Below are 12487 nucleotides of genomic sequence, written 5' to 3'. Positions count from 1 at the left end.
TTTCTAAACTATTGAAAATTCAATTTAGAGACGAAGAATGATAAATTATAAAACATTAAAAATTAAGTAGAATAAATGAAAAAATACTTTGACATGATTAGGAATGATTTTATTAATAATCACCAGATAATACTTGAAATTTTTATCCACTAACAGAAGATAAAATATATTTAAATTATGTAATCAAGATAATAAGAATTTCGCTGAATGTTAATAAATATTGAGTCTTGGAAGTATTTTTTTTGTTAGAAGTAATGATATATTTGCCATCCACTTTTTTTTATTTTCTATTTTTTTATAATTAAAAAAAAGTATTCCTTTTGCTAATAATCACATTACTCTAAAAAAACAGGTTATTGATGGTTGTATGATTGTTAAAAAATCATTTTCTTATTTTTGTCCAAATTAAGATTAAAATAGTAATTTATTAAAAATATTGTTTTGAATGGTTCTCGGAAATTGAAGTAAAAAGCTTGTTCTGTTGTTTCCACTGCCTACGTTAATGACATTGCAACATGTAATGATTATAATAAGGTGTTCCTTAGGATGGCAAAGCGCAGTGGCCCGCAAAAATGTGTTACGGTTAGTCCGTCCTGCAAAGTTATTGCGAGCAAGAATTCTCGATCCGCCCGAGTTTACGCGTCAGCCCGCGTTCTTTTTTTTTAAAATTAAATATATTTTTTTTTTACATTTTATTTTTAAAAAATTGTCAAATTAAATTTATATATTTGTTATTATCAAACTTTTTTTTTCTCTTTCTTTTTCAAATATAGTCAAACATCAAAACATTAAACATTAAGATAAATATCAAATATCACTATTCTTCCACTTCCAAAACATTAAAAATACATAATTCAAAAACATTAAACATAAACATTAATTCAAAAACATTAAACATAAACATTTTTGACATTCTTCCATTTCAATAACATTGGATGTCACCTTAGAAGAACTTTCATCCATTTTTTCATAATTATAATTTTCCCCGTCATCTGCATATATTAAAACAATGACAATTTGGGAGCAGCAACTGAGCCCCTGTGAGATGTAAGCGCGATTGTGTTGTGTTTCTTTCTTTAAAATTTTGTGTAAACCTAATTACGTTACCCTGCTGTTACTAAGTGTCAATTTTTTTTTCTTGCGGGTTTGCGGTCAGCCCGCCCCGTCCCGTTACTGGCCCGCGCGGGTTGCGGGCTAATGCGGGATGGGCTAATGCGGGTTAGCGGGCCGGCCCGCACGACCCGCCCCGCTTTGTCATCCTAGTGTTCCTATGCAACCTGTAAAATTGAAGAAAAAAAATTGGAAATTTTATATTAATGAAAACAAATGCAAAAATATGTTATTGTATACAAAAAGATTATATTCTTTAAAAAATATTGCAAGATGTAAGTGAAAAAATACATATAAATGTATATGATATTGTTATCATTCAATTCAATCATTAGTACCCATGAATAATAAATTTATTAGTTTTTATAATAACTAATTTAAAAGTCAGAATAATAATAATAATAAATATTTATTATTGATTGACAGTATAAAATAATTTGTAGTAACATTTCATGACAATTAAACGCATGAACAATTCTCAACTACATATATTGTTGTTGATATGATAATTAATTGAGTTAAATATTGTAAATTGTGACTACGTGAGACTATGTGATTAATATTATGGGTGGTGAAATGATGAATTTGTTAAAACTAATGTATTTGAGTTTAAGTTGAAAATTATAGGATATGGGAATTGTTAAACTCGTAGATTAGTTAATCTGAGTATTTTAAGAGTATTTTTTAATATTATATGTTTGCATATCTTGTTAAGATTAGATAGTATCATTTGAATGAGATAAGGAATTAAAAACAAGTATTTGGTATCCAGTATTCTCATTCAAATAACTAAGAAATCGCAGAGTAATGGACATATTTGTTCCAATGATTATTTAAAACATGAAAAATATCGCATTAATTATATCTAATTGGTATTATGATTGCCAAATGATTAAGAAGTCATTTAAGTAACTATTAAAGTATATGAGTGAAGTTGAAAGCTAAGTGAATTTTATTTTTCTTTAACTTTTGACGTATTTTTTAATTTATTATAAAATAGAACAGATGAAAAAAATAACAGAAATAAAATAAAGGTTATTTATAGAGAAATAATTAAATTTTTGTTCATCTCTATTTTTTTTTATCTATGTTTTATTTTATAATATAATTGATATTTATGTTTTAATCTACTTTGTTGCCTTTATCCTTTATCATTATTGAATGGTCCAAGATTTTGGGAGTAAATTATCACAGGAAAGATCTACCATGGTGAGATGCATCCTGTGTTGAATAGGGAAACCATTAATGATAAGAGTTACTATATGTCACTAATATCTAAATCACAAAGAAAAATATTAGAGGTGAAAAACCTATAAAGACCATAGTACAATGCTTAATATAACACGTGTAAAAAATTATTTTGAATTAAATTTTTAATTGGTTTTGATATTTTCAAAGTATGCAATTTTAGTTCATATTTAAATTTGTAAAAAAAGTTATCCACCTATTACAAGTTAAACAAATATTGCTGTAAATGTAACGGAAAATTGGAGTAGTAATAATATAGATAAAAAAGATGTGAAATGAGTCTCAAATTTTTAATTCTTAGACTTATTAGAACGAATAGTCAAATTAAAAAAAGTTAATTATGTAAATATAAAACATAGTAACATGAATTTAGTGATGAGAAAAAGAGGAGATGAACAAAGTTTGATTATTATTTTTATTAAAGTAAATTAATCATCACCTACATTCTTATATTTAATATTTAATATGTATGATTTTTTTGTTTTATCTTCATTCTTTAAGTAAAAAGTCATTCACATTCATATCTTAATTCACATCTTAATTTTTTTGTCTCATCATCATCTCATCCAATCAAGAAATCTATATACCACACTCGTGCTACTACCCGTCTCTTAGTATTAAATGTCAAAATAATATATATTTTATTTTTTCAAATGTCAATTTTTAAGAAAAAAATTATAATTATATTAAATATAAAATGAGAGGATCAATAAGTTGTGAAATTAAAGACATAAAAAATAATATAAATTTTATATGTTACGTAATAAATGAAATATGTTTTAGTAATACAAGACAGAACATATACAAGGACGAGAATGGATTTTATGAATTCATCATCATCCTCAAACACAATTTAAAAAGATAAATAAAAATTTATCCATACTTATACCCATATCTGAATCTAATTAATGAAAAAAAGTTTCATGAAAGAGACAGAATCATTTAACACCATTAATCTATTAAAAGAAAAAGATCTTTGCTAATTAAGGAGTAGTATATAAGTGTTTAATTAAAACATTAATGGAGAACTTCACTCTCCAGATTATGATTAATGGAAATATATGTTTATATAATTTGATGTTGTTTTTTCTAATATTTTACATAATAAAAATTAGACTGAAATATAAATTTTGATTCCTCTATTTTATTTAATTTGTAATGCGATTAAATTCTCAATTTACATATGTTCCATTTTCTTTATTTTGGTTCAATCTAACTTTAAACTGAATACATTGATTTAAGATTTATAAAAAGAGAATTTAATCAATTAAAATGTAGAAAACACGTGTTAAAAAATAGAAATGAGCAAATTGTGATTTTTTATTAATTGGAGAATCAAGTATATAAAAATTAAAATTACAAATTGATTAAAAAATTGTTGAACATTCATATTAGTGAATCGTCCATCAAATTTGCCATTGACTAATATCGGGGTCTCTTTTGTGATCCAGAGATTTTTCATTAAAAAAAGTATAAGAATTAATAATAGTGGCCATAAAAATAAAACTATTAATAAATAAGTGTTATTAAAGTATTAAGTGAGTGGTGTGACATCCTCTGACTCTGAGAGACTTTGGAAACACGCGAGAATCCAGAAATAGAATGGATAACGTGGGAATAGGGAAATAGAATGGCTCAAAAGTAAATCAAGTATCGATCCTCGTTGGAAAGCAAAAGTCTTCTCACCTTATCCACATCTCAGCCCCAAGTCTTAAGTCTAGTCACTGAAAATTGCTTGCACCTTCACTTCCACCTTTTGTTAAACGTTGCCTTGGCACGTTTCGTTCAATTTCTACGAGGACACGTTGGAGTACATGTTTTGACAGAAATGGTGGATAAGAAGCTGACTCAATCCGAGTGCACGCTGACGTGGTACCAGAAACATGACATAAAACTCATGGTCATTAACCTCTTAACGTGGCTCACGCAAACAAATCATCTAAGAAGTGAAATCACTCTTATTGCACCTTGACGAGGAGACCAAACAATGAGTAACAAAAAGAGCGTAGCCTCAAATGGATAACAGGGCAAGGCAATGCAACTCAACCTTCCTATTATATTCTTCCTCTTTCTCAAGGACCACAATTTAGTCACCCACTTTATATGATTAGGAGAGCCCCCAAAATGACATTAATTAATGGATATGACTGAGTACTCTGCTGAAGTAAATGTTTTCAGCGAACGGAAATAAGATAATCTATCAATTTCCTTGCTAGATTTCCTTTCTCTGATACAATGCCACAATGCCTTGTTGCCAAGACTGAGAAGAGAAAAATCCACATGCTCAAATCTCAAATTAACCACCACATGGACAACAAATGATTTCCAACACGACTATTTTCACGTTGAGCTTTCGCACATAGATAGGTGTCAATAACACCATTCAGTAGCTGTACATTGATCAAAGTAATTACGCCCATATTGTTTAAGATACACCTCCAACGTCCCATCGTCCACGAATCCGTGCTTCAGCCTAATAACCATTATTAATCAGCTAGTTATAAATAGAACCAAAAAGATTATCTTCTTTAAAACATAAAACATATTACAAGATGCAAGTGAAAAAATAAACATAAATGTATATGATATTGTTATCATTCAATTCAATCACTAATATGCATGGATAATAAGTTTATTAGTTTTTACAATAACTAATTTAAAAGTCAGAATAATAATAATAAATATTTATTATTGATTGACAGTATAAAATAATTTGTAGTAACATTTCATGACAACTAAACGTGGCATGGGGCAGCAAAATTAAAACTTCATCTAGCAATTTTCTGTTTCTCGATTACAGTCCATATGTAAAATAATGGAAGAGGTATTACCTTTCCTTAAGAAAAGAACTTACACAAACTTGTAATTCCATAGATTATACAATGACTTCATGAATTACATGACATGGATATGTAATCAAAGAATTAGCTAGAAACATAATCCAGCCTAAAACAATTCAACGTCCAAGGATAAAAAAAATTACAAAAAAAATGTTGATTTCTGAGAGCTATCAACGCTGGAATGCACAAGTAACACTAAACTTGTTCAGCCTCGTCAAACCCACCTACGGTAACATGATGATAAAACATTCGGGCGTTTCAGTCATCTGTTTATCTAAAGATCCCAGAGGCAGGACATTACTGACATACACAAGATGACAAATGATGGCTTCATGGTAATTGGTGCTGAACTTCATTTTTTGGGGATGAAAGACTTCACTGATTCTACGACAACCTGTTTTCAAAACGAAATATCAAATTAATGCGATGATTATTGATAAATGTAGACAAGTCAATCGAATTGTTATCCATGCTTTAAGAAAGTCAACGATTTAGACTGTCATTGTCATTATACCCAACCCAAGGCCTAATAATGACGGATTAAATAATAAAACAGGATATTACACTTTTGTTTATAAATATTTGTTTGTAACTACGTAGTATGATATTTGGGACCATATGCATGCTATTACCGCCCCTACTAGCAGGAAAATTAATTACCCAAAAGATTCAGTCGTTATACCCAAACTCAAGGATTAATAGCGGATCCAATAATAAAACAAGATATTACGCCTTTGTTTATAAATATCAGTTTTTGACTACGTAGTATATTTGGACCATGTGCATGCTATTAGCGCCCCTACTAACAGGAAAATTCATTATCCAATCGAGTATGTAACAGTAAGAAATAAGAAACAGAAATTTATGTTTTCTGCATATCTTTTTCATGAAGGGACTTTATCATCTTCCATTGAGAATAGCCTATATAGATTTACTTGTAGTCTTACCCTGCCATCATAGGATAATGATGCAAATATCCATGGTTCACGAGAACTCCACGTGAGCCCTGTAACATGAATAAAAAAACTGTAAAGGAGAGTCTATTTGCGTGTGTTTGGAATGATATTTTGTGTGTAAGAGCTGAAGACCATGTCAAAATTCACAAAAAGAAGCAGAAACTACAATTATCTATGTTTATTGAATGTGGATCCAATTTGACATGACGTAATTCCAGACAACTATAAAGATCACGGATTAAAAAACTTGAATCTCCTACCATAAATGCTGTCTTCATAATCACTGTATGAATTAAGCAATGGATCAACCCATCGGGCAGATGAATCTACTTGTCTGCTAAAATGAAAGCTCGGATGAATGAAAAAAAAAGTAATCATAAAATAATGTAATATGTAGTAATATCATAAGATAGCAATATGACCTTTCAACTGTTAACTCGTCATGATTCGTTGAGGCAAGCCACAAGTTGACAGTCGAATCCGTACCGCCACTCTGTAACAACCACAATCCATGACAAATAACTAAATGTCCCCTCATGATAATTTAGTATGCAAACCACCCCACCTTTCACCAATAAATGGACACCAGCAAGAGATTTAGAAGCCATTAAAAATGCATGTTTGTAATTTTTTGCACATGTGGGTGTGGGAAAAAAGCTTCTCAAAACCAAGTTCATATATGCAAAGTTGACAGTCGAATCCGTACCGCCACTCTGTAACAACCACAATCCATGACAAATAACTAAATGTCCCCTCATGATAATTTAGTATGCAAACCACCCCACCTTTCACCAATAAATGGACACCAGCAAGAGATTTAGAAGCCATTAAAAATGCATGTTTGTAATTTTTTGCACATGTGGGTGTGGGAAAAAAGCTTCTCAAAACCAAGTTCATATCTAAAATAAGAACTTAAGGGAGTATCCACCCTCAAATTTTAGTCGGTTAAGCTCACCATACACTTCAAAATAAATCAAGGATTGATACACCCTTTACTTTAGAAAAAAGCTCACTTCAGAGGAACCGCATTCCTCTGTGTGAGCATAGAGAGAGGGAGAGAGGGAGAGAGTGAGAAAGAGAGAGAACCAAGATCATTCCATCATACTCTGGATTACACTTGACAGTCCACGCCCTGGAAATACAAATAATACATAGTGCCAATCAGATGTCTGAAAAAATAATATCAAATAATATATTTCATTTTAGACGCAAGTTTTTAATGAAAAAAAAATTGTTTTAAAAGAATGATTGTAACAATATATGGCAAGCACTGAAAATAGAGCAGTTGTTCCCTCTCTGCTTTCTTTTTTGCTTTTTATTTTCTCTCATATTTACACCGCAGGGATGACCGAAAATTAGAACCTTGTTGGGTTCTTAGAGAGAGAATATAGCTAAAATATAAAATCAGCTCTGCGACTATACATGCTAAGTACCAATGAGTATGTCCTGGAAGCTCTTGGATGGGAACTTTGGGTTTTCTTACATCCCAAATATGTATCCCAGACTCATGTTCAGCAGTAACCTGTACAAAACATAGAAATTCAATTTTGCCAAGACGAACAAAAGGTGGTGGATTACAACTATTTCATAAGTTGCTTCTGTAAACTCAACGTGCAATAGACGTGAAAAAGTATTTATACTAGGAAAACAAAAGTTAAAATTGCTATCGAGGATGTGTTTATTTGTATTTGTAATAGAATGCCAACAAAAAACACCGACAGTCCATAAAAAACCACGCAAATTTCAATAAATGTTAATGAACACAAATGAGTGAAGGTATAAACATGTATAATTATAATGAGGAACACAAAATTCAACTCTTACAAGTATGTGCTGCTTCTGAGGATGGTAATCAACACTACATACATGAGAACATTCAACTGAAATACTCTTCCTGTGATTAAAAAATAATCACGTCAGAATATATGAAACTCCTAGGGGTACCAATTCAGACAAAAAGCAAATTGGTTTCAGGGGGAATGTATATTCCTCTCCTAGCACCCCAAATCCTGAACTTCAAACGAAACAAACATTTTACTTAACCAGAAAGAAAAGCCAGAGTTGCAGAAACATTAACTTCCAAAATTAAACAATATTGTATAATTTTTCTGGATGCCAAAGATTATATTAGTGCATAATTCAAGGTTCAAACTAAACTAAACCAGTAAAAAAGTGCAATTACAAAGTCACATTTCTGCTCAATGGGATGGATGGAATATTATCATGTCATAGCTAAAATTAAACCATTAAAAAACAGAATGACGTTATATAAACATTACATACTTCATTGTTCTGACATCCCAAAATTGGAGATACGATTCACAAGTTGCAACAACAGAACTCACATCATGAGGATCCCATGCCCCTCCAGATAACTTGTGCAGCATACCAGCTGAATCTTGTGATTGTACCTGGTGTGGTGTTTGAATGTATTGGAAGGCAGTGGAGGAACTAGTTCAAAATCACAAAAAATATCCTAGCATTTTTACAAATAGTAGGGATCATAATCACAAGGACTATGATTATTTGACTCTGAACTACAGATCTAGAGTCCTAAATTTATGAAACAAAAACATACAATATTAATTTAACACCAACTTCCTATATTTTTTTTGGTGTTTGACTTGTCATGAGACTCGAAGTTAATACAAATGTCAGTTTTTCCATCTCAATTAATCAACTGTCATAAGGGAACAAAATCAAATCTATTATGGGCAATATGATCCACTTTTGAAAAACTTTTATAACGAACTTAGGCTTCACAGATTTGTTTCAGGAAGTCCATTGACCTATATCTTCACTCATCTTCAATCATTCATTTTCTATAATGCCTCTCATTCAAATAACATGATAAGATTCAGTAACAGAAATTAACTGATTAATTGTTAATGCATAACAGATGAAGAAATATAAATTGTAAAATATTTTTCCAATTACTTTCAAAATTTAGATGCCCAGAGACAATAGAGAAACTATCCACTTATTTTTTACACAAGATCAAATGATCTTTCATTGTTTACTTAGCCTAAATCATCGTGAATTCTTCCACCAACCGTTTAGGGTTCATTTCTTTGTTTATTAAAACAAATTATGGTACCTTGAATAATGAAAGCATGTTATTTTGCACCAATATGTGTTACCTTTATGTATAAATGATTTTTTTTTCAATGTGCTTGTGTCACAAAAAATATACAATAACATGAACTTCATACCTGTGCAGTTTTCTTTGAAACATCTAAATTCCACAAGTACATATTTTCCTCATTGATGCTGATCAATTTATCATGCCGTCCAGATGGCCACCAAAGAATACTGTTTGGTGTGAATATTTAGTAAGGAATACAAATCAATGTATCAAATTCAATGGTTTCAGTAAACATGCAGTGAACAGTAAGATTATCAAAGATTACAAATAGGCTTTAATTACACTTTTTATCCCAATATTGAGGCTCCGAAATTTTTAAAGCATTCAAATTCCCCAAATTTTCTAATGGAAAGTTCAGGTTCCTTGTCAATCTAGTGCCCAATTACTTATAGAGATGTTGGAGACATGGCCAACAATTTACATACATTACATGACATTTTACAGGGTAAAGCAACACAATGAACCCACTGGTAGTATTAACCTAGTTATATATATCATTTGATTACACTTAAATGTGTCATCATATATTTTCTGTATATTGGGGATTTAAATAAGTCAGTTAACAGTGAGACCATTAATAAGTCAACACAGTAAAATGTTGTGCCACATGTAAATTATCAGTCACTAACTTCAATTATTAATTGAACAAAATGATAATACTAGGATCTGATTTCTTTAATTAAGCAAATGGAGAAATTGATTGCTTCGAAAATCATCTGAACCAATCAACCAATCCCACGCATTGGTCATGATAGAGGAACCAAACAACAATTAAGCCTAAATAATACAAGCAAATTTTGTAGGATATACCCAAAAGTGCAGTCCAGTACAGTAAACTAAAGAAATCACACCTTGCTTAATATTAGCATCTCACTACTTTCCCACACAAACAGTTTCACAGCACAAAGCACATGATAGAACCCAAACTGTCAAAGTGCGAAAGATAAAACTGAAACATCATTCCATAGTCTAGAACTAACACGCCTGCAAACGGGAATTTCAAACCCACCATTTAATCTTCCCAGAATCAGTGTCAAGGGAAGTAATTCGCTCAAGCTGAGGTGAATTTAACTCGCCATATAACTCAGGTATCTGCCATATAGCTGCTCCATACGTTTCACCTATAAGAACACGGGTAATCATAAATCTTCAAACCAAGAGTGATGCACAAGAAGCACCAGCTACATGTAGAGGTAGCAAAACATTTACAACACGCAAAGCAAAATCCCAAATACGGACAAACATACACAAATAGAAAGTTAGAAGACGAGGTTGATTACCGTTAGAATAGACGGTTGAAAAGATCCGTTGATCAAACGGACAAGAGACGAGGTCCCAGATCTCGTTGGGGTGGGAAAACAATCCCTCGCAGAAGAGTTCGGTTCCATTGGACGAGAGCCGAATCAGATGTACCTACGATGGAACCATTCTATTACTGTCCACACGAATCAAGCGCGGAAATTGAAGCGCAAGAAACGAGAAAATGTGAAGATGTACCTCGTTCTCTTCTTTGAGGCTCAGAGTTCCTGCAAGGAAGCTAGTGTGATCTGTGTCTGCTTTTACATCAGATATACATCTAGCCTGTCATCAGAAACAGAGTATGAGAAATGGAAGAATTAGATCGATGAGGATAACTTGTGAGGGTTTTGCGGGTTGGACCTGATATTTGAGACCGTAACCGATGCCTGAAGAAGCAGCTTGCATTGCGATTTCTTGGACGCAGAATCTTTCTACTACACCACTCCTGCCACACCTCAATGTGGAGTTGCAGGCACACTGTCCCCAGATACCAGAGTTAAAGCCGGGAAATGGTAACACCGTCACACGCCGATGCTGCTTTTTTTTTTCCCTTTCCTGAAACCATGTTTTGGGCCTGTACTCAGGCTTTTCTAGAGGGCAATTGCTTCCTGCACCATATCACTGCATCCGATTTCAGCGGAAAAGACGAAACTGTCCTTAAATTTTTTTTTCGAAATATGTGTTATGGATTTTTTTTTTCCGAAACGAAATTTTATATTACGGATTCTTTTATCCGGAATGGGTTTTTCATTTTTGTTTCCAGAATTTCATTTCCGAAACACAATAATTTTTTTTCTGAAATTTTTTTTCTGAAATGTATTATTTTTCAATTCTGGATTTTTTTGTCCGAAATAGAATTTTAATTTTTATTTCTGAATTTTTATTTCCGAAACTCAATAATCACTTCCAGATTTATTTTTCCAAAATATATTATTTTCAATTCCAAATTTTTATTTCCAGAATTAAGGGCATTTTTGGAAATTAAAAAAATATGTTGGGTGCAGGTTAAAAATATTGGATGTAGGAAGCATTTGCCTTTTTAGAGTTCTAGGGCCAATTCTTCCTGCACTTCCTACACCCAATATTTTTTAACCTACCTCCAACATAATTTTAAAATTCCAAAAATACTTTTTATTTCGGAAATAAAAATCTAAAATTAAAAATAATACATTCCTAAAATAAAAATTCGTAAGAGCATTTTTTGTTCTGGAAACAATAATTAAAAATTTCATTCCGAATAAAAAAATTCGCAATACAAAAAATAATATATTAAGGATATTTTTGCTTTTTCATTTAAATTGGATGCAATTATATGTTGCATGAAGTAATTGCCCAGAATAATTGTAATTTGCACTCAACATCTTTACACAAAATTATTCTGAAATACTCTTTCCAAAACACATATTTTTAATTTTCAAAATGATAAATTTGAAATTTATAATTTTTTTTTAAAAAAAGTATGTTATAAAAATATTCCAAAAATAATAATCTAAAAGTTATTTTAAAAAAAAGGATAAAATGATCTTTCCAAAAATTATGATTCCAATAAGTGATTTGTTGGGTGGTGGTAGAAACACCCCAAATTGATTAGTATTTTCCATAGAACAAGTTTTGCTAATATATATTTCTCAGAAACTATAACATTACTATCATGAATTATTTTAAATAATGTAAATGGTTTTTTTTACAACTTGTTTCGTTATTTTTCTTGAATACATCAAAATATTTTACTATGATAATTATATGTTAATATGGTTAATTTAACATTAAATTAATATATTTATTAAAAATTTGAATGGCAACACTGAATTTTTTTTGAGATGTCAAGAAGTCAATTTTAGAAACACCTAAAGATTATTTTTTTAAAAAACTTTATAAGTAAATATTAA

At 30.8% G+C, this 12487-nt stretch overlaps 1 protein-coding gene across 12 annotated transcripts; it reads right to left on the bottom strand.

Moving 5' to 3' along the window:
- Positions 1 to 5166: 5166 nt before the first annotated feature.
- Positions 5167 to 11704, bottom strand: LOC137820534 (WD repeat-containing protein DWA2). 12 transcript variants are annotated; one of them, XR_011082646.2, is made up of 13 exons: positions 10959 to 11704; positions 10797 to 10880; positions 10580 to 10712; positions 10309 to 10420; positions 9367 to 9466; positions 8438 to 8565; positions 7979 to 8048; positions 7577 to 7676; positions 7241 to 7286; positions 6577 to 6647; positions 6415 to 6488; positions 6146 to 6204; positions 5167 to 5592 (listed from the first exon to the last, which is right to left on the bottom strand). XR_011082646.2 is itself a non-coding variant. In XM_068624669.2 (13 exons), the coding sequence occupies exons 1-13, from the start codon at positions 11001 to 11003 to the stop codon at positions 5551 to 5553; spliced, it is 1053 nt and encodes a 350-aa protein (XP_068480770.2). In that variant the 5' UTR covers positions 11004 to 11184; the 3' UTR covers positions 5167 to 5550. The 12 variants fall into 12 exon arrangements, 5 of the variants coding, with proteins under 5 accessions (XP_068480770.2, XP_090151158.1, XP_090151156.1 ...); XR_011082645.2 differs by having other exon boundaries at positions 6577 to 6867; positions 7588 to 7676; positions 10959 to 11184; XR_016515462.1 differs by having other exon boundaries at positions 8500 to 8565; positions 10959 to 11155.
- Positions 11705 to 12487: the final 783 nt, after the last annotated feature.

The sequence above is a fragment of the Phaseolus vulgaris genome, chromosome 9 (assembly GCF_051622355.1).
Source record: "Phaseolus vulgaris cultivar YP4 chromosome 9, ASM5162235v1, whole genome shotgun sequence".
NCBI classification, from domain to species: Eukaryota; Viridiplantae; Streptophyta; class Magnoliopsida; order Fabales; family Fabaceae; genus Phaseolus; species Phaseolus vulgaris.
This window is presented reverse-complemented; position numbering and strand designations above follow the sequence as displayed.

What these genes read in the sequence shown, in the direction of transcription:
- LOC137820534 (XM_068624669.2), bottom strand. Translation starts at nt 11,003, where the DNA reads ATGCAAGCTGCTTCTTCAGGCATCGGTTACGGTCTCAAATATCAG. An exon ending in GCCTCAAAGAAGAGAACGAG is followed by an intron (nt 10,713 to 10,796) that starts GTACATCTTCAC and finishes GTTCCATCGTAG; the next exon opens with GTACATCTGATTCGGCTCTC. An exon ending in CTCAGAAGCAGCACATACTT is followed by an intron (nt 7,677 to 7,978) that starts GTAAGAGTTGAA and finishes TGTTTTGTACAG; the next exon opens with GTTACTGCTGAACATGAGTC.